The sequence below is a fragment of the Schistocerca serialis genome, chromosome 1 (assembly GCF_023864345.2).
Source record: "Schistocerca serialis cubense isolate TAMUIC-IGC-003099 chromosome 1, iqSchSeri2.2, whole genome shotgun sequence".
Taxonomy (NCBI): Eukaryota; Metazoa; Arthropoda; class Insecta; order Orthoptera; family Acrididae; genus Schistocerca; species Schistocerca serialis.
This window is the reverse complement of record NC_064638.1, coordinates 243824534-243847574: the sequence shown is the minus strand read 5'-3', so window position 1 is coordinate 243847574 and position 23041 is coordinate 243824534. Positions and strand designations below refer to the sequence as shown.

At 39.5% G+C, this 23041-nt stretch overlaps 1 protein-coding gene across 1 annotated transcript in view; it reads left to right on the top strand.

The window, feature by feature from the left end:
- The window catches only part of LOC126463715 (DNA-dependent protein kinase catalytic subunit-like), a 475012-nt gene that overhangs the window by 359035 nt on the left and 92936 nt on the right, over positions 1-23041 (top strand). The window contains exon 41 of the mRNA XM_050096185.1: positions 2248-2431. Coding sequence (XP_049952142.1) covers positions 2248-2431 — 184 coding nt within the window. The remainder of the gene's footprint in view (positions 1-2247; positions 2432-23041) is intronic.

Below are 23041 nucleotides of genomic sequence, written 5' to 3'. Positions count from 1 at the left end.
CTTCAGAACTAGAGATACTTGGGGTAGCCAGCCACAAACATATTAGGCAAGAGAGACACCCTCAATTGCCAGCCACAAACATATTAGGCAAGAGAGACACCCTCAAATTTCACAAAGAATGTAATAATTGCAACTCCAAAGAAGGCAGATGCTGACAAGTGTGACTACTAATGAACTGTACATTTAATAAATTATGGTTGTGAAATACTGACATAAGTTATTTACAGATAGATAAACTCACAGAAACCGATTCCAGCACAGTTCATTTTAGAATCTGGTAAAATGCAGGAACACAAGAGGCAACACAGACTGTAAGACAGCTTTGAGGATAGGTGAGATGCAGTATTTCTAGAATTAGCAGCAGGAATAAAATACAAAGAACAAAGGCTTATATAAAACACTGGGCAATCCAGAATGGGATAATGAGAATAATATGAAAAGTATGGATTGCTGATAACAATGTAATGGAGACGTTGAGTCACAGATAGGCACAACAGAAAGACTGTCAAGCAAGTAAGCTTTCAGTAAAAAATACCTTCATCAGAATTAGACAAAACACACACACACACACCTCACATGCACATGACCACAGTCTCTGGCTGCTGAGGCCCGACTGCAAATAGCAGCATGTGATGCGAGAAGCAGTCTGGGTGTTGGGAGTAAGGAGCAGGCTGGGATTGGGATGGGGAACGATCGCAGGGTGGGGGGGTCGGGACTGTAAAATGATGCTTGTGGGAGCATATAGGGACAAAGGGAAGAGAGGCTAGGGCAGCTAGGTGCATTTGGGAGGTTAGACAGAGGTCATGAAATGTGGAGGGGGCAGTGAAAAAGGAGAGAGGTAAAAAGACTGTGTGGGTGCGTTTGTTGATTAGAGGACTGTTTAGTGTTGGAGTGGGAACAAGGAAGGGAATAGGTGAGTGTAGTATAATGAATAACAAAGGTTGAGGCCAGGAGAGTTTCAGGAATGTAGGATATATTGCAGGGAGAGTTCCCACCTGTGCAATTTTGAGATAATGGTGTTTGAAGGAAGAATCCAGATGGCACAAGCTGTGAAGCAGTCATTAAAAGGCAGAAAGTTGTGTTGAGCAGCATGCCCAGCAACTGGGTGGTCCAGCTGTCCCTTGGCCATAGTTCGTCAGTGGCAACTCATGCAGACAGACATCTTGTTGGTTGGTATGTCCACATAGAACACAGGACAGTGGTTGCAGCTAAGCTTGTAGATCATTGACTGGTTTCACAGTTATCCCTGCCTGTTATAGGATAGGTGATGTTTGTGATCGGACTACAGTAGGTGGTGGTTGGAGGCTGTTTCGGACAGGTCTTGCATCTGAGTCTATAACGGGGATATGAGTCATGAGGCAAGGTGTTGGGAGGAAGGGTTGTATAGAGGCGGATGATAATGTTGTGTCCATTTGATGGGCGGCAGAACACCACTGTGGGAGTCTTGGGAAGGATAGTGGGTAGGACTTACCTCATTTCGGGGCATGACATAAGGCGTCAACACCCTGGTGGAGAATGTGATTCAGTTCCTTGAGTCCTGGTTGGTACTGGGTCACGGAAGGATGCTCTTTTGTGGCCAGGTTGCCTTTGGGAGTTGGTGGGTGACTGGAGAGACAAGGCACAGAAGATCTGCTGTTAATGAGCTATCTAGAAAAATCCTTTCTAATGACCCAGAACCCCAAACTCCTCACCTGATTCAGTGTGGTGGGTAAAAATTGTTGAGGTGCAAATAGATGTATGTTGCTATAGTTATGCAAATTAAGGAGATTTGCAGAGGTTAGAGTGGTGTGGAGAGCTGCATAAAACCAGCCTTGGAGTGAAGACCACAACAAGAACTGACTCCGTAGGCATCACTTAACTTTTACTTTTTTCTTTTTAATGTCATGAGAGATGCAGTGGTCATGTTACTTTGTATTGAGTCAAAACTAATTGAAAGTAATTTTGGACATGAATAGGTAATGTTCTTTCCCCATTAATGTGTGCATTTAGATATTTAAGTAAAAGGAAGCAAACAACAGAAAATGAATATGTACTTTTTGTGCTATCATGCTAGAACCTAAATTTAAATGCATTAGTGTTATGTCTCTTATATTAAAACTACATTTATAATGTGGGTGCATTGTATTTTTACATTTCTGAAATATATGCCATGATATGCTAGAAATAGTAGCACACAGAAAGGATTAGCAACAAAAATGTTTTACAATTTGACCTTTTATAAATTATGAAACTGAATTTTTTTTACAGCATCACTTCAGAGGAGGGCTAAAAATAACAACTGCCTTTCTGAACTTATCTCTGTTAATGAAGAACAGTGCAGATTTTCACAAGATCTTCTGTCGGTACTTAGAACAAATCAGGATAAACTACGATCACTGAGTTCATCAGACATGGACATTCTTTTGAGATGTGTGGGTTCTCCTAGAGTAGAGTAAGTATTTATCCTCATATGTTCCTTTTCATAAATAATTAGGGAGTAATATTTCATTGTACAGTATACTCTACAGAAATTAGATGGTGGTGAGATATGTAAAACACTGTTTTGGCAGAAAAGTATGTATATTATAACCAATTTTAAAGGCTAATAAAGTATCTGAACTGTGAGAAAATAGAAGAGGGCAACAATCAAATATTACATCTTCTCTTATTCCAACATTAAGAAAAGAAATCTGGAAAACATTGATATTAAGAGGTGTAGTGAACTTCGAAAATCTGCCTGCTTTTTACATTCACATGCGTTTTCAAGAAGTTACTGTGTAATTAAATGAAAGGGCTTGTGGTTCGGACTGAAGGTTCCAGAAAGTATACCAAATAATGGTTAAACGAATTGGCTAATATACTACAGCAAAAAATATCAAACCATGGAAAATCCAGGATGAGATGACAACTACATGAATTAGCATAGATTAATACCCACCATGTAGAGGAGGCATTGAGTGTCAAACAGACAGTGGACTAAAGAATCAAACAAAGCCCTTCATATTTAGAGAAATTCACAACTCACCAACACTGTCATCTCTGGGCCGTGAGGCCTGACAAGTGAGGATGGTCTTAACTAGGGATGGTGGTTGATTGGGATATAGAAGAGGCTCTGGTTCCTAGAGCCGTGTGCACAATGCTGCTTCTAAAAGCTGTCCAATCTATTCACCTCTGCCGTGGACTACCACTGTCTATTATTACCACCACTACAACCACTGACACAAAAGCCTCCATCAAAGTTCCCCGACACCATTCACAATTTCCAAACCCTCAGTTGCAGACACACTACTTATGCCACCCCTCGGAACTCCCCCCCCCCTCCCCTCCCCTCTTCTCTGGAACGTTCCAAAAGCCTGAGTCTGACTGAGGTATCAATCCTTTCCAAAGTCCACACTTTTCACCCCACTCCTAAATTCAGTCGTACTGTTTGTATTAAAGACTTTCTTTCCAACTCCAATATCTAAATTCTTTTGTCACCAACCCTACCAGTCACACTTGGCCAAAAACCAATACTGATCCCTGCCTCATTCAATTTGCCCCCCGCCCTTACCCCCCCCCCCCCCCCCCCAAGCCTCAAACCTAGCCTCCGCATGATTCCCCAAATCTCTCAATATGGAACCAACCTCACAGCCATACGAGAACAATAATTCACCACCTAAAATCTGATCCTGATGTGACAATCCTATTGCCAACGAAGACTCTCCGCTGTGGTTATGAACTGCAGGCATTATCTGCTGGAGGGACTTTGCCAGCTGTTAGAAGCACACATCAACAAGCCCTGCCACAGCGACCCAGTTCCAGAAAGTCAGCATAATCTTCAGTGCTTCCTGAAATCTTTAGGTCCACCCCAGAACATCTCCCTTGAGTCTACCTTTTCTCTCACACCCATCATTCACCAGACTCCTATCTTCATGTTTCCTAAAATAAATAAACCCAACTGATGACCCAGGAAGCCCCATTGACCAGTTTCTATTGTCCCAATTTTCTCTAAAGTTTTTGAATATGTAATGTACAGTCAACTAAATAACTATTTTGATAAGCATGATCTCCTCTCCAACAGACAATTTGCATATCAGCATGGTAAAAACACCACTACTGCTGTCACTGAAGTTGTTAACCAGGTGTTAACTGCATTCGAAAATAAGGATCTAGTGTCAGTCGTACTGTGCGATCTTAGCAAAGCCTTCGACTGCATACCATCTAACACCCTACTTGCAAAACTGGAATTTTATGGCATACACAAACCATCTTTGGATGTAATCGAATAATACTTAAGTAACAGGAGACAGTATGTATCAATTAAAAATAGATGCTCCTCACTGAAGGAAGTTCGGACTGGAGTGCCTCAGGGCTCGGTCCTAGGTCCTTTTCTGTTTATCATTGCAATTAATGACTTACCTTACCATGTAGGAGCAAATTCAGTTGTGTGTTATGCAGATGATACAACGTTGCTCAATACACACCATGACACAACAGAACTGCATCAGGCAACACAGGAAAAACTAGAACTAGTAATGGATTGGTTTTCTTCTAATGAACTCCTGTGTAATCCTGATAAAACACAAGAGCTAATTCTGGGTTTAACTACAGCTGTTGAAAGCAAATCAATAAAATTATTAGGATTCCACATTGACTCAAAATTAAACTGGGAGGAACACATTAGCCATATCTGCAAGAGAATAGCAAGAGTGTGTTATCTCATCTGGAGACTGACAGATATAGTCACTGATGAGTATCTAAAGGTGGTATATTTTGGCCTCTTTCAGTCACACATTTCCTACGGCATATTGTTATGGGGACATTCTTGCTTTGTCAGTGAAATTCTGAAAATTCAAAAAAAAGTAATCAGAATAATAAGCAAAGCTAAGCCCAAGGAACACTGCCATCCCCTCTTTATCAAGCACATGATATTAACTGTGGTGAATCTATACATCTACACAGCCCTGCTTTATGTCAAAAGCAACTTAAATGAGTTCGAGACCAGAGAGAACATACATCCCCACAACACCAGAGGCAAACAGGACTTTGACATACCAAGACACAGACTCACAAAGACTGCAAACTCACACAAAATAATGAGTTTAAAACTCTTCAATAAACTTCCAGCATCTGCTCGGTCACTGACCAATAATATTTTCAAACGTAAGGTTTATGACTGGCTTCTCAAACACCCATTTTATAAGATAACAGAATATTTTGAAATAAGCATTGACATTAGTATATAAGAATATTCCTAAAAGAAAAGGTATTAATTGTAAAAACTTTACTGTAAAGTTGTTGTTAATTGTATATTTAATGTTCAGACCTATTCCGCTGTAAGTGGTCAATGGTGAATAAACTGAATACTGAATTGTGGCAGGATACTGTGGCTCCACAGATAAAATGACCTCTTATGTAAGAGACTCTAACCATATCCTCAACCGATTCACCGTCTCGCACCCTACTCATCACTGTTGACACTACCTCCTACTGCACTAACACCGCCAATTCTCATGGCCTTGCCACCACTGAACATTCCCTTTCCCAGTGCCTGATTGATTGCAAACTACAATCATTTTCCTGGTCAGCATGACCAACTGTAGTGATCCACCTAAGATCCGACACAAAGCTGTAAGGTGCACCACAGAAGTTAGCAGATACAGCTAGAAGTTCGACAGCCTTCAGAAGCCACCACTCATGGATGCGCGTGCAGCCTCTTGTCTGCGCACTCTACCTGCCAACTGTCAGATTTTAGAGATGGTCCTGGCCAGCTCTAACTCAGTTAGATGTTTACCTATGCACGAGTGTGATTCGACTGTTACTGTGAACCACTCCGTGGTTGGTGTGCGTATTGTAACAAGTTGTTTTCTATACTTAATTAAGTTAGTTATATCAGTCATTGCATGGTATTCTCTTTTGGGATTAGCTGGTGTTAGCTATATGCTCACGCATAATTACTTTTCCTTTTGATACTATCAGCTACAAATAAATCCAGGGTACAGCTGTGGTCACCAACCTACTAATGGGCCATATGGAAACTGGAATCCTTCCTAACCACACATAATCGCAAACCACTCCCCTGGTTCACATTAAGTGAAGACATCTTCATGACACCTTATCCACATCCCTCCAGAACTGCAACTTCTCTGACATTTGCTTCAACTAGTTTTCCTAAGCCCAATAAGCCACCTTCCTTGATGTTGGTCTTCACCCCAAGGGTGGCTCCATCAGTATCTCCATCCACGCTAAAACCTATCTACCCCTACAATACCTCCATTTCGAAAGTTGCTACCCTTTTCACACCAAGAAGTCCCTTCCATTCAGTCTAGTCACCTTTGATAATCACATATTCTGTGATATGCAGTCCCTCTCCAAAAATATAGTGTTATAAGAGTGGAACTGTTAACATTCTATTCTCAATATATTATGTCATCTACCATCTTATTAAAACAGTGACAGTTATAAGACAGTTCACTAACGATGTAATATGGACATAACATCAATCTAGACGTACATGACAATGGCAACAGATGTGGAAAAAGTCTGTCGTAAATAAAGACTAGTTACTATAAGCAGCTATTTTGGTTCATCTATTCTAATAATATTCTGAGGGTCTAACCGAGGCCTTGACGGACTGAAATTACCTTCTGCACCTCGTCCGGAGCCAGATCTTCTGTGGCCCATCTTAACCACTGACATCCGATAAAGGAGCACACCTGTTTGTGATTCAGAACCCCCAAGGACCAGAGCAACTGATTCACTTATTCAGGCAGGGTTTGACTACATCTTGTGCAATGGAATTCTGCCACACATCCAACATACGCTATATCCTTGTTCATCCCTGTTCCTTCCTACCCCTGCTTGTAATCCCTTGCCTCATGTCCCATACCTCTGTAAAAGATGGAGATGCAAGATGTGTCTATCTTGTTCCCACCACTACCTTGCACACCTCACAGGCAGCACACTACCTTCCCCCACTCCTTCCTTGCTGCCCTCCTCCCTCCCCCCTCCACCTTACTGCCCAATGCCATCTCCTTACCCTCCCCACACACTCAGTGCCTGGAGCTGACATTGGGCATATGGGTGCAGCTGTGTATGAATTGGTGTTTGTTTTCTGGAGGAGGTCTGTCTCTGACAGCTTAGTCTACTTTTAAATGTGCATGTTTGCTGTGCAGTGCTGCCTTTTATATGGTGACTAGTGATGTATCCTAATTCATATTTAACAATAGATATAACAACAATGAGCTGTGTTATGATTGAGTTGAAAATTTATCATGAAGAAAGTTAATTGTGAATTTCAGGAACTGGTGTCTTTGTGCTCACATTCAAATCACTAGGAATGTAGGAAATAATTTGAGTTGGTTTCCTGTGTGGAAATCAGACCCATATTCCAAAAACTTTTGAGGATTTTCCAACAGATAATATTGTGGACATAACAGAAGTTATTTGAAATTCAAGGTATATGGTGGAGATGAGTTCACCTTACCATCACGTTTTGAATACCCGCCATTGTGTTTCAAATACTGGGAGGGGAACAAGGGCATTCCTCAAGTTGAGGACACACCCTCTGTTTTAGCTGATAACATGACATGACGATACACCATAAAGTGATTGGATGTGGTGTTCGTCTACTCCTTTGATTTTCTGTTTAATATTATACAGTATTTTATGTTTTCCTATATTTTTCTTTCTTTCTTTCTTTTAATATTTATTTTATGACAAGGGAGGAACAAAGGAAGGTTTAGGGTTTGACGACAAGGTTTTAGGCACTGGACACAAGTTTTGATTAGAGGAGGATAGTTAATAAAATAGGCTGTGCCCTTTGAAAGAAACCATCCCTGTGTTTGTGATTTAGGGAAATCACTGAAAACCTAAGTCTTAACGAAAAGGTAAGTTGAATTCACGTCCTCCCAAATGTGAGTTCAGTTTCTCATTACTGTGCCACTTCTCTTTGTGACCAAATTGAAATTAATCATTTTAACCACAATATCGTTTACATCTTACACTGAAATTTTTGAGGCCATAATGACAGTTCCTCTATGTCTATCTACTTCCCAGCATGCACTTTCCTTAAAATGTAACTAACAGTACATTTTCTCAGGCTACTAAGTGGAAGCCCAGTAAGTGTTTCTTCATGAGAAAACGTTTTCTGTTATGCTTCATAGGCACCTGCAGTCACTCAGGCAGGCTCATAATTATGTCCACAGATATTCTCTTTTAGTTTTGAGAAAAGAGAAGAAATCGGATGAGGCCAGACCTTAACAATAACGTGGTTATGTTGTGATGGCGTAGAATGCTAAAAAAGCCTGCTTTTTTCTCCTCCTCCTCCTCCTCCTCCTCCTCCTCCTCCTCAATTCTTTAGAGAAGTTTATGAAAGCATATTTCAGCATTACAAGTATGACTGGTAATCAGTAATCACAAGGAAAGATTATGACATATATGTTGAAATAATCTGCAATAACATGACTGCTACTTTGACCCAAGTTGTAATGGGTACAGCTATGTTTAATCACCAGTTATTCTTAAGAATATCAACTTTGATGTGCTAAAATTAAACCTACCATACAACCGTTTACAGAACTATGAACAGTTTGCCTACTATTCCAGAGCTGAATTATGAGATATATGCCAACTGAAATTCTTTTGAGCATTAAAATGTATAGAGTGCTTCCTCCTCATTCACTCCCTGAACATAAAATGTGTTTTTATTAATAGCAGATATTGCTGCATGTCTGGCATGAGACTAAACTTCATGGAATTTTTTTTCTGTCTTTGAATTTTACAAACAGAAACTATCACGATATGAGGAGGAGTAAGCCTCAAATATGAACTCTTATCTATTGTGGGATTAACTGACATTCAAACCTTCTCTGAAATTCAGAAACACAGTTTCATGTAAATGACAGATCTCTGAAAGTTCAGTTTCAAATGAAGGCTCTGGGAGTAGATGACATTCGGTCAGAACTGCTGATATCTTTAGCAGAGACAGCCATGACTAAACTGTTCCACTTGATGCGCAAGATACATAGTCAGATGAAATACCATCAGGCTTAAAGAAGAGTGTAAAAATTCCAATTCCAAAGAAAGCAGGTGCTGACAGGGAGCAAAAGGTTATTCACAACTTTTATAGAAACCAGACTGCAGCTGTAAAAATCGAGGGACTTAAAAGCAAAGCACTGGTTGAGGAGGAAGTGAGATGTGTGTAACTTATCCCCAAATGTTAATCAATCCGTACATTGACCAAGCAGTACAGGAACTGTTCAGACAAGAGGAGAATAGAAGCTTTTGAAATGTAGTGCTATAGAGGGATGCCAAAAATTAACTGGAATGGTCATGCCACTAATGAGGAGGTACTTAAGAGAATTGGGGAGAAAAGAAATTTGTGGTACAGCTTGATTAGTTAATAGGGCACATTCTGAGGGATCATCAGTTTAGAACTGGTGGGAAGTGTGTTTGGGGGGGAGTAAAAATTGTAGAGAGAGACCAAAAACTGAATACAGTAAGCAGGATGAAATGGATGTAGGATGCAGTAGTTAGTCGAAGGTGAAGAGGCTTCCACAGCATGGAGAGCTGCTTCAAACCAGACTTCAGACTGAAGAAGAAGAAGAAGAAGAAGAAGAAGAAGAAGAAAAAGACAACAACAGCAGCAGCAGCGTTGTTGAACAAGAGTATTTTGAATCAGTTTTCTATAACAACTTTCTCCCCCTCTTTTCATTTTATTGTTAAAATTTGTTATTTTCCATATCCACCATATGTCATAAATCTCCCCTGATGGGGGCTTCTGGGTTACTTTCCCAAACTCTACCCCCTTTTCCGAAACCTCTCCAGTTCCTTTCCCTCCACCTTTCTTCCTTCCTCTTCAACCCTTCTGCTGGAAGGAGGAGCCAGTGGCTCCAAAAGTTTTCATAAGTAAAAACTTTATTATATGTGTGTTGTCCTTCTGCCACTTGGTGAGTAGATTTTTTTTTTATCTATTCAATTACATTATTCTGAAAGCAGTAGATTATCTTTAACTGTTCCACCACTTCCCTCCCACAATCAGCAAAGCTATTAAAGAATGAGAATAATTACATAAAGGAATAGTTACTGGAGCTAAGAGCAGTGAAGGAAAGGCAGTACATTGATTGCTATTTGAATCATCTCTATACTGTTGTCCATTGTCTTTACCTCAGAAATGTACAATGAATCCATTCCCTGGGATATATCTGAAATTTTCACATTCAACATTCCTAATGATTCCTTGGGCATTTTGCAACTATCCAAATTATTTCCCATCCCTCCCATTTATTTTACATATCTCAACTCCTCCTTCCCTTGTTTCTATCTACCACTCACATTATCTCTCTGTCATTTAATGTTCTGTTCACTTTCAGCTGTTCTTACCCTTCACTGTGATTTCTTTCCCACACAGTTGTCATCCTGCCCATCATCCATCGTCAACAGATTTTCTTCCATTTTTTTGAGAGATCACTTCTTCCTACGCAGCATAACATTAATCTTATTTGACCCTTCCATTCAGTAACCCCATTAACATCAATTTACGTATGTTTCTATCTTTTAGAATTGCTTCTCACCATAAATCTGACATGCTGAGTTGCAGACAGCCACAACGAAAAGACTGTTATATATTGAGCTTGCAGCCAAAACCTTCTTCCAAAAAGAAAACAAACAAACACACACACACACACACACACACACACACACACACACACACACACACAGCCAGCCAGTGTGCCGAGCGGTTCGAGGCGCTTCAGTCTGGAACCGCACAACTGCTTCGCAGGTTCGATTCCTGCCTCGGGTATGGATGTGTGTGATGTCCGTAGGTTAGTTATGTTTTAGTTGTTCTAAGTTCTAGGGGCTGATGACCTCAGATGTTAAGTCCCATAGTGCTCAGACACACACACACACACACACACACACACACACACACACACACACACACACACACACATACAATTCATGTGCACATGACAACAGCATGTGGCAGTTAATACCAGAAAAGAAAACACATACATTCACACAAACAAGCACACCTCGTGCACTCGTGACCATGAAAAGTAGCATATACAAATTACTTCGAATCCATTATTAGGTATGTTATTGTTTTTTTTTGGGTAACTCGATAAACATAGTGCAGATACTAACAATACAGAAAAAAATCACTCAAAATATGTGCACTGCAAATCACAAAGCACCGTGTCGACCATTATTTAGAAAAATTAAAATATTAACTCTGTGATCCTTATACATATGAGATTATTATATTTTTGTACACCAGACATGAATTATTTGAGGGAAATCATTTTGTCCATTCAAATGATACTAGAAACAAAGAAAATTTTATGCTCCCCACCCACTGCCTCAGGACTGTATGCCCAGGGACTTCAATACACAGGAATGAAAATATGTAATAAATTAAAAGGGAACAAGTTGATGCAGATGAATTTAGGTTCACTTAAAGGAAATCTATATGAGGTACTGACACTGAAGTGTTATTACTCAGTGGAGGAATTCATACAGGACAAACTGGAAATTTGAGATGAATACAGTGTATGAAACAATCCAAGAAATATCCTTATAGTGTTATTATTTATTGTAGGACTATTATTTATTAATGTAAAAATCATTGTAACTGTTTTATAAATTTTTTACATGTCTCCTGTATGCAAACCAAATGGACTGCAAATGTATGTCATTAGATGAATAAAACACAGTTCACAATTCACAACCACTATCTCCACCCACTATGGCAAGAATGCCATGTGTGTGTGTGTGTGTGTGTGTGTGTGTGTGTGTGTGTTTTCTCTGAAGAAGGCTTTGACCAAAAGCTTAATAGGTAACAGTTTTTTTCATAATATTGTTAATATTCTGACATGGACTTTCCACCAGTCACTTCAAAAATTCTTGTATTTTTCACTTTCTCCTTGCTCCTCTAGTGGCATCTAGCCCTGACATAAGATAAGTAGTTCCTATGCTCCTAATGTTAAAAGTGGCTGGCTATTATTTGCCTGAGGCAGCTGGGCTAATCAATCTCAGACTACTTTAAACATTTGTCAGATGTTGGATACCCATCGCACACATTCTTTCAAGCTTCATATTCCTTTCCTCAAGTTTTATTTCTGTCCTTCATGCCCCAGATTTCCCTTTCCTAGCACATTTTCCACTTATGTGCTGTACTACAGGCACTTGATTTTCTGTCTCTCTTGACTGTTTTTTCTTAGTCTTACACCATAGGCTTGAGTTCATAGTACTGTATGCCAAGTCATTATAACCACTGCTCTCCATGAGAGTGAATTCCACATGATGCCATTGCAGGCATATGATGTGGTAAGCAAAGTACATAAGCAGAGCAGAGCCAAGTCAGAAATCACTCTAGCAATGATGTGGACCATAAAGTGACTTTGACATAGGGCATATTGTTTTGACTCAAGAACACGCATCCCAGAAACAGTGAAGCTGGTAAGCTGTTTGCATGCTGCTGTTATGAGCATTTAAGGAATGTGGTTGAAGGACACTGAAATTGTGTGTAGGCGAGAAGGTGGTGTATATTCATGCCTCTTCACAGAATGTGGGGGTCCAAGGCATTGCTCACTCTGTAGAGTATGATAGGCAGTGATCGGTGACAGATCTGATGTGTTTCAGAGTGTGCCATTCCGTGCACATTGCTGAACATGTGGCTCCCCAGCGGACAATCCTTTTGTTCCCATGGTGGCCCAATGGCATCATCAGTTATGACTGCAAAGGGCACAATATCAGATTGTACTGTAGATCGATGAAACAGCATCACTTGGTTCGATGAATTACGTTTTTTGTTGCAGCAGGTCAGTCGTCATGGCTGGATATACCATCATCCAGGTAAATGACTGTTTGAAAGATGCACCACATGCAGGCCAATGGGGACAGTATTATGTTATGGGGGCCATTGACACCATGATAGTGTGAACAATATTGCAGATTACTGGAAATTTTTGTTGCTTGATGTCTTCCTCGACATTGGCGGCATCTTCCAGCAGGGTAACCTTGTGTGTCACAAGGTGTGAACTGTGCTACAGTGGTTGGAGGAGCGCAATTTGAACTCATGTTGATGTCTTTTCCACCAAATTTGACTGATTTGAACCCAATGGAATACATCTGAAACACTATTGGGTGCTAGCTCCACACCCTCAAACCACTGACACACTTGTCAAATCCATGTCGTGCAGAACTGCAGTTATATTGCATTTCAAAGGAGTACATTTTGTTAAACAGGTGGTCATAATGTTTCGACCCATCATCAGTTAGTTCCAGAAGGCTCTAAAATATTTTATCACACACAGATAGACGTGAATACTAGTTAAATATATTAAGATATTAGTGATCAATTGTAAAGAAATCAAATAAGAAATAACCAGAGTTTGAAGAACTTTGGGGAGTTATTGGGTTTATGAAAGTCCCAGCAGCAAATCATAACCAAAATAGAGACTGGTAGCTATGGGACAAATATAACTGTTCACCACGAGCATTTTGTTCGCTACCACTGTAATAAAAAAATATTTGTACACAATATTGAACCAGATTTTTGAATGGTTTTGAAACTCCTAGGCAGATAGAATACAGCAAATTATCATGAGCATAAGGTCAGTCAAAGGACAAAAATAATTTCAAATTTGTTTTGGATGTTAATGACGTACTCAGATAGAAATATTTATGATCTCAGATTTTCCACATTTGATATGGTTAACTATTAGAAAGCTTTATCCAGTAAAAATTGTAACTATATCCAAAATTTGACACAATACCGTCTTTGTACAAATATTGGCAACCAACTCATAATACTGAGAAATGTGAAGTTGTACATTAAATGAAACCAACAAGTGTAGTCACTCTTAACTGCTTTATTAGCAAATGCCAGTCAGACAAATATTTGGCTGTAACAATGTACTGAACCAGCTGAGAATAAAAAGCAAATCACACTTTTGATAGTTGAGAGCTCTATATTGTTCACATCTGAGATTACTTACAAACAAGACATGAAACAGATAGCTGTTACTTGGCCAGATACCAGATGTCCATACATCCTATAAGCTGGATATCTGGCAGCTGGATTTTTCAACCGAACATAGCCATGAAGCATGTTGTAACATGTAGGTCTGAGTGGCCCTGTAGAGGTGAAGTATGGACAGGCAGGTGGATTCGGCTAAATTCAGACATCATTGTTTATGAGTGAAGTGACTGAATGATATTTTGATTGACCAGCTTGACTAATTGAGTTGACACAAATTGCGATCACCTTCACGTGGCGTTTTTTTAGGTTACTACTGAAAATAATTTTTTAATTGCAAGAAAAATTATAAAAAATGTTATTGGTATAGAAAAGTTCTCCTGTTTGCGAATATTTGGGTACACACAGTGACAGTAAGAAGTTTATCATTTGTTATGCTGAGTTCAAATTTACTGTAACAGAGAAGGGAAAAAATACAGGTAGATACCAAATCCTTAGCTTGTCTTGTATTCTTTTCATCTACATCTGCATGGATACTCTGCAAATCACATTCAAGTGCCTGGCAGAGGGTCATCGAACCACCTTCACAATTCTCTATTATTCCAATCTCGTATAGCGTGTGGAAAGAATGAACACCTGTATCTTTCCGTATGAGCTGTGATTTCCCTTATTTTATTGTGGTGATCGTTCCTCCCTATGTAGGTCAGTGTCAACAAAATATCTTTGCATTAGGAGGATGACTGGGTGTTGTGTGATGTCCTTAGGTTAGTTAGGTTTAAGTAGTTCTAAGTTCTAGGGGACTGATAACCATAAATGTTAAGTCCCATAGTGCTCAGAGCCATTTGAACCATTTGCATTCGGAGGAGAAAGTTGGTGATCAGTATTTCGTGAGAAGATTCCGTCGCAACAAAAAATGCCTTTCTTTTAATGATTTCACGATAAATCAAAACGTGCTGCCTTTCTTTGAACTTTTTCGATGTACTCCGTCAGTCCTATCTGATAAGGATCCCACACCGTGCAGCAGTATTCTAAAAGAGGACGGACAAGCGTAGTGTAGGCAGTCTCCTTCGTAGGTCTGTTACATTTTCTAAGTGTCCTGCCAATAAAACACAGTCTTCGGTTAGCCATCCCCACAACATTTTCTATGTGTTGCTTCCAATTTAAGTTGTTCGTAATTGTTATACCTAGGTATTTAGTTGAATTTACGCCTTTTAGATTAGGCTGATTTATCGTGTAACTGAAGTTTAACGAGTTTCTTTTAGCACTCATGTGGATGACCTCATTTAGGGTCAACTGCCACTTTTCGCACCATTCAGATATCTTTTCTAAATCGTTTTGCAGTTTGTTTTGATCTTCTGATGACTTTATTAGTCGATAATTGACACTGTCATCTGCAAACAACCGAAGACGGCTGCTCAGATTGTCTCCAAAATCGTTTATATAGATAAGGAACAGCAAAGGGCCTAGAACACTGCCTTGGGGAATGCCAGAAATCACTTCTGTATTACTCGATGACTTTCCGTCATTTACCACAAACTGTGACCCCTCTGACAGGAAATCACAAATCCAGTCACATAACTGAGACGATATTCCATATGCACGCAATTTCACTACTAGCCGTTTGTGTGGTACAGTGTCAGAAGCCTTCCGGTAATCCAGAAGTACGGAATCGATCTGAGATCCCTTGTCAATAGCACTCAACACTTCATATGAATAAAGAGTTAGTTGTGTTTCACAGGAACAATGTTTTCTAAACCCATGTTGACTGTGTGTCAATGTGCCGTTTTCTCGACGGTAATTCATAATGTTCAAACAAAATATATGTTCTAAAAATCCTGCTGCATATCGGCATTAACAAAATGGGCCTGTAATTTAATGGATTCCTCCTACTACCTTTCTTAAATATTGGTGTGACCTGTGCAACTTTCAAGTCTTTGGGTACGGATCTTTTGTTGAGCGAAGGGTTGTATATGATTGTTAAGTATGGAGTTAATGCATCAGCATACTCCGAAAGAAACCTAATTGGTATACAGTCTGGACCAGAAGACTTTGTTTTATTAAGTGATTTAAGTTGCTTCACTGCTCCGAGGATATTTTGTTTTGAATTGTTTTATTATACTGACGAACGAGGTGTTTGTCCATAGATATGCAGATTAATATCATTAAGTAGGTACCTGTTTACTGAATATTCAGTTTAATTAAATTTGTTTGGGATGCACTGAAGTTTTGTCAAACACAGTTTTTTTTGCGAAAAAAGAAAATTAAATTAGTAGAAAATATATAAGCAGCCTTTAAGTCAGTGATATGTATTTTTTGGCTAATATGTATTTCAACTAAGAAATACATGTGAAAACAAAATATCCAAATAAATTCCAAGCAATTAATAACTGTCCAATTGCTAGCTGGTTTGGGATATAAATGATGCAAGAGCCAAATAATATCATTATATAAGAGAAGAAATGATTCTACTAGACAAAGAGCCATTATTTATTGTACAAAGAATTGGGTTTACAAAACTCCTAGAACAAGCTTTACCCAGCCATAATATACTAAGCTGAACATATGTTAATCAGAAAACTGTTCCTGACATCTAGCACAGAATTTATGAAAAATTCTTAGTTTCTGTAACTTCAAATATTGGAAAATCCAGGATAGAATGATGACAATTTATGTAAAGGATACATTGCTACTCACCATAAAGAGGAAACATTGAATTGGAGGCAGGCACACGAGGCCATCTTCTAAAGTAGAAAACACACACCCATTCAGGCAAGCTCAACTCTCTTACGAGCCCACTGTCTTTGGTCAGTTTAGACCTTGTGGCTGAAAGCTCAATTGTATATCAGTGTTTTTGTTGTGCTTGTCTGCAACTCAGTGTCTCCTCTGTATGGCTTCTTTAACTTCCGGTAGATATATGTCTGCAGCTGTACTATGAAAACCACTGTGAAGTGCATGGCAGATGGTACGACCTATTGTACCACTTATTAAGAATTTCTCCCATTCCACTCAGATGATTGCTGAAGTGCTTCCGTGCATGTTGTAACTAGTCTGATCTTGTCTTTATAATCCATGTGGGAGCAATGCATAGGGAGTTGCAACGTATTTCCAAATTCATCACTCAAAGTTGGTTCTAGATACTTTATAAGTAAGTTTTCGTAGGACAGTTAGCATCTGTCTTCAAGCATCTGCCTGTTCAGTTCTTTCAACAACTTAGTGATGATGCTCTCCCATGGTCATACAAACCTGTGACCATCCATACTGCCCTTCTTTGTATCTGTTCAATATCATTTGTTAGCCTTCTTTGGCATGTGTCCCATACACTTGAGTAGTATTCTAGGATGGGTCACATGAGTGTTTTATATGCAGCCTCATGTGTAATCTGATTGCATTTCCATAGTATTTTATCAATGAACTGCTGTCTGCTACGTGCTTCACCTATGACTGACACTATGTGATCATTCCATTTCATGTCGCCACAAATTGTTACATTATAGTCATAGGGTGGAGCTCCACATGTTGTCAGTGTACCTGAATTTGTATGTGGGATAGATTATTAGAACAATGGCCCCCCTTAACCATGGACCTTGCCGATGGTGGGGAGGCTTGCGTGCCTCAACGATACAGATAGCCGTACCGTACGTGCAACCACAATGGAGGGGTATCTGTTGAGAGGCCAGACAAACGTGTGGTTGCTGAAGAGGGGCAGCAGCCTTTTCAGTAGTTTGCAGGGCAACAGTCTGGATGATTGACTGATCTGGCCCTATAACACTAACCAAAACTGCCTTGCTATTCTGGTGCTGGGAACGGCTGAAACCAAGGCAAAATTACAGCCGTAATTTTTCCCGAGGGCATGCAGCTTTACTGTATGATTAAATGACGACGACATCCTCTTGGGTAAAATATTCCGGAGGTAAAATAGTCCCCCATTTGGATCTCCGGGTGGGGACCACTCAGGAGGACATCGTTATCAGGAGAAAGAAAACTGGCGTTCTACAGATCGGAGCGTGGAATGTCAGATCCCTTAATCGAGCAGGTAGGTTAGAAAATTTAAAAAGGGAAATGGATAGGTTAAAGTTAGATATAGTGGGAATTAGTGAAGTTCAGTGGCAGGAGGAACAAGACTTTTGGTCAGGTGAATACATGGTTATAAATACAAAATCAAATAGGGGTAATGCGGGAGTAGGTTTAATAATAAATAAAAAAATAGGAGAGCAGGTAAGCTACTACAAACAGCATAGTGAATGCATTATATGGCTAAGATAGACACGAAGCCCACACCTACTACAGTAGTACAAGTTTATATGCCAACTAGCTCTGCAGATGATGAAGAAGCTGATGAAATGTATGATGAGATAAACGAAATTATTCAGGTAGTGAAGGGAGACGAAAATTTAATAGTCATGGGTGACTGGAATTTGACTGTCGGAAAAGGAAGAGAGGAAAACGTAGTAGGTGAATATGGATTGGGGCTAAGAAATGAAAGAAGAAGTCGCCTGGTAGAATTTTGCACAGAGCATAACTTAATCATAGCTAACACTTGGTTCAAGAATCATGAAAGAAGGTTGTATACATGGAAAAACCCTGGAGGTACTAAAAGGTTTCAGATAGATTATATAATGGTAAGACAGAGATTTAGGAACCAGATTTTAAATTGTAAGACATTTCCAGGGGCAGATGTGGACTCTGACCGCAATCTGTTGGTTATGAACTGTAGATTAAAACTGAAGAGACTGCAAAAAGGTGGGAATTTAAGGAGATGGGACCTGGATAAGCTGAAAGAACCAGAGGTTGTACAGAGTTTCAGGGAGAGCATAAAGGAACAATTGACAGGAATGGGGGAAAGAAATACAGTACAAGAAGAATGGATAGCTTTGAGGGATGAAATCGTGAAGGCAGCAGAGGATCAAGTAGGTAAAAAATAGAGGGCTAGTAGAAATCCTTGGGTAACAGAAGAAATATTAAATTTAATTGATGAAAGGAGAAAATACAAAAATGCAGTAAATGAAGCAGGCAAAAAGGAATACAAACGTCTCAAAAATGAGATCGACAGGAAGTGCAAAATGGCTAAGCAGGGATGGCTAGAGGACAAAAGTAAGGATGTAGAAGCTTTTCTCATGAGGGGTAAGATAGATACTGCCTACAGGAAAATCAAAGAGACCTTTGCAGAAAAGAGAACCACTTGTATGAATATCAAGAGCTCAGATGGAAACCCAGTTCTAAGCAAAGAAGGGAAAGCAGAAAGGTGGAAGGAGTATACAGAGGGTCTTTACAGGGGCGATGATCTTGAGGACAATATTATGGAAATGGAAGAGGATGTAGATGAAGATGAAATGGGAGATATGATACTGCGTGAAGAGTTTCACAGAGCACTGAAACACCTAGCGTATTTACTTGAATCTAAGCCGCACTTGAATCAAAGCCGCACCTGAAAAATGAGACTCGAAATCGAGGAAAAAAATTTTTCCCCAATCTAAGCCGCACCTGAAATTTGGGACTCGAAATTCAAGGGGAGGGAAAAGTCGTAGGCCGCACCTCCAAATCGAAACACAGTTGGTCCATTGTAATATGAGACACGATTTAGGTCGAATGAATGACGATACAGCTACAATAGTTTGGTTCGAGTCGTAAGCTTAGAATTAGAAGTTAAGCTTTACCAGATAGCCATTGCTATGCGTCAGGCGCTCCGTCCATATTTATACGGGTACCCTTTTTTTTCACGTGCTTCGTCTAGTTTGAATTCATTGCTTATTTTTCTTTGATCTGATAAGTGCCGTTCTCTTTGTTATAGGTGTTTACGTCACACTTAACTGAAAATGCATTACTGTATTGTGTCATGCATTGTTCGTCGCATTATGATAATGAGTGTTACGGCCTGACGCCGTTTGCGGCATGGAGTGCTTTTGTGCGCGCCACCACCGCTTACAATTTTAATTAAAAAAAAAAAAAAAAAAAGAGAGAGGAATCGTCTCATTAGTGAAACAATGGCAAGAGACTGACAAGAACCAAATAATAGACTGCGTATGATAGAAGATGTTCTCAACGAAAGTTTAGCGAAAATTTTTCTCCGTTTGAAAATCTTTGCAGACGCCTCTTTAGTACATTACATTCTGCGCAGAAATTAAGAGTCATCTTAGATTTAAAAATCTAGTCAATTGTCGTGCTTCATTTCTAACTGTATCACTATTAGGCATACGAATAATACGAATGTAAACATGACATGATATGTATATTCTTCCACGTTTGCTGTTATCTCACTCTAGTTTCGTAGTTTATTAGGCAGACAGGATTTAAATGAGATAGCAACAGACACGAAACAAATACATGGCAAAATGTTTATATTCGAATTATTCTTATGGTGAAGAGAATACTGCGTCTGATTCACAATTTACAAATGTTCCTATTAGCAACCATCTCTTCTCACAGGTAGGAAAAAATTCAGACTGTAGAGTTGGCCAAATTGACAAACATCCCAAACAGTCTTGCCAGTCGGACTTTCGTAGTACATTGAAATGCTGCAACATACGAAGATGAACAATACAGAATTTGTATTTATTTCATTGGATAATGTATGAAAATGCAGTGGTCGAAACTCGGGGCAGAGAAAGAAGCTCGCCTTCCACCTTTTTTTTGACGCAGACGTTTTGGTGCCAGTATTTATCTTTGTGCCTGCAAGATAGTTGTGGCGGCACTTACCAAATTTTTCAGAACTTCCGCTTACTTTGCACTCGATGCCAAGCTGCAGGCTGTTTTTTGGATTACAAAAAACCGAAAAAAAAGTGCGGCTTGGATACGAATAAATACGGTAAGTCGAAACAAGGCCCTGGGAGTAGACAACATTCCATTAGAACTACTGACAGCCTTGGGAGAGCCAGTCCTGACAAAACTCTACCAGCTGGTGAGCAAGATGTATGAGACAGGCGAAATTTCCTCAGACTACAAGAAGAATATAATAATTCCAATCCCAAAGAAAGCAGGTGTTGACAGATGTGAAAATTACCGAACTATCAGTTTAATATGTCACAGCTGCAAAATACTAACTCGAATTCTTTACAGACGAAAGGAAAGACTGGTAGAAGCCGACCTCGGCGAAGATCAGTTTGGATTCCGTAGAAATACTGGAACACGTGAGGCAATACTGACCTTACGACTTATCCTAGAAGAAAGATTAAGGAAAGGCAAACCTACGTTTCTAGCATTTGTAGACTTAGAGAAAGCTTTTGACAATGTTGACTGGAATACTCTCTTTCAAATTCTGAAGGTGGCAGGGGTAAAATACAGGGAGCGTAAGGCTATTTACAATTTGTACAGAAAGCACATGGCAGTTATAAAAGTCGAGGAGTATGAAAGGGAAGCAATGGTTGCAAAGGGAGTGAGACAGGGTTGTAGCCTATCCCCGATCCTATTCAATCTGTATATTGAGCAAGCAGTAAAGGAAATGAAAGAAAAGCTCGGGGTAGGTATTAAAATCCATGGAAAAGAAATAAAAACTTTGAAGTTCGCCGATGACATTTTAATTCTGTCAGAGACAGCAAAGGACTTCGAAGAGCAGTTGAACGGAATGGACAGTGTCTTGAAAGGAGGATATAAGATGAACGTCAACAAAAGCAAAACGAGGATAATGGAATGCAGTCGAATTAAGTCAGGTGATGCTGCGGGAATTAGATTAGGAAATGAGACACTTAAAGTAGTAAAGGAGTTTTGCTATTTGGGGAGCAAAATAACTGATGTTTGTCGAAGTAGAGAGGATATAAAATGTAGACTGGCAATGGCAGGGAAAGCATTTCTGAAGAAGAGAAATTTGTTAACATCGAGTTTAGATTTAAATGTCAGTAAGTAGTTTCTGAAAGTATTTGTGTGGAGTGTAGCCAAGTATGGAAGTGAAACATGGACGATAACTAGTTTAGACAAGAAGAGAATAGAAGCTTTCGAAATGTGGTGCTACAGAAGAATGCTGAAGATTAGATGGGTAGATCACATATCTAATGAGGAGGTATTGAATAGAATTAGGGAGAAGAGGAGTTTGTGACACAACTTGCCTAGAAGAAGGGATTGGTTGGTAGGACATATTCTGAGGCATCAAGGGATGACCAATTTAGTATTGGAGGGCAGCGTGGAGGGTAAAAATCATAGAGGGAGACCACGAGATGAATACACTAAGCAGATTCAGAAGGGTATAGGCTGCAGTAGGTACTGGGAGATGAAGAGGCTTGCACAGGATAGAGTAGCATGGAGAGCTGCATCAAACCAGTCTCAGGACTGAAGACCACAACAACAACAACAACAACAACAACAACAACAAGTGTCATACTCATCGGATCTTGTAGGATTCTCACAGTCAAAACACTGCATTTTGACGACAACATGTACTCATGTCAGATAGTTTTATATTCTGACAGAATGTGACTTTGCAGTGTTACTTGAAAATGGCCATAAGGCCAAAATTGCAACAGTAACAATAAATATTTTATACAGTCAACAGCGACTGTGACATCTTTTAAGAAATATTATATGACTGTGAATCCCAATCATGAGAAGTTAATCAAAACAGCTTGAGATGGAATTCCACCCCTTATGCAATAGAGTGCCTATTGGAACAAAAATGGACTATGTCATTGTACATAGCTGATCACAATGCTTATTAATTTGACGTCTCATCAGCGGTGTTTTACGGAGCAGCATGTTAAACTTTTGAAGCTCATTCAAGAAATAACAAAAATAAGTTATGGTCAACCTTTTATATCCCAAGTTATACCACATGTTTCAGCATTAAATAAGCATTTAGACGAGACAGAGGCAACTTAAGGAACTCCTGACATGCCACAAATAAGAGCTTCCTTGAAAGCTGAATTAGAAACTTGTTTCAGTGCCTCAAATGAAGATCCAAATTAATTTTTTGCAAGATTTCTAGTCCAAGATTTAAGACGGACTTATTGGGGCTAGTTGAAATGCAAAGATTTCAACAGACAACATGCCAAATGAAAATAATAATAATAATAATAATAATAATAATGGAGGCCCGGGTAAAGAATAGGCCTCCGGTATGTTCCGCCAGTCGTAAAAGGCAGTGAAAAGAACAAACCACTAATAAGGCTTACCCCC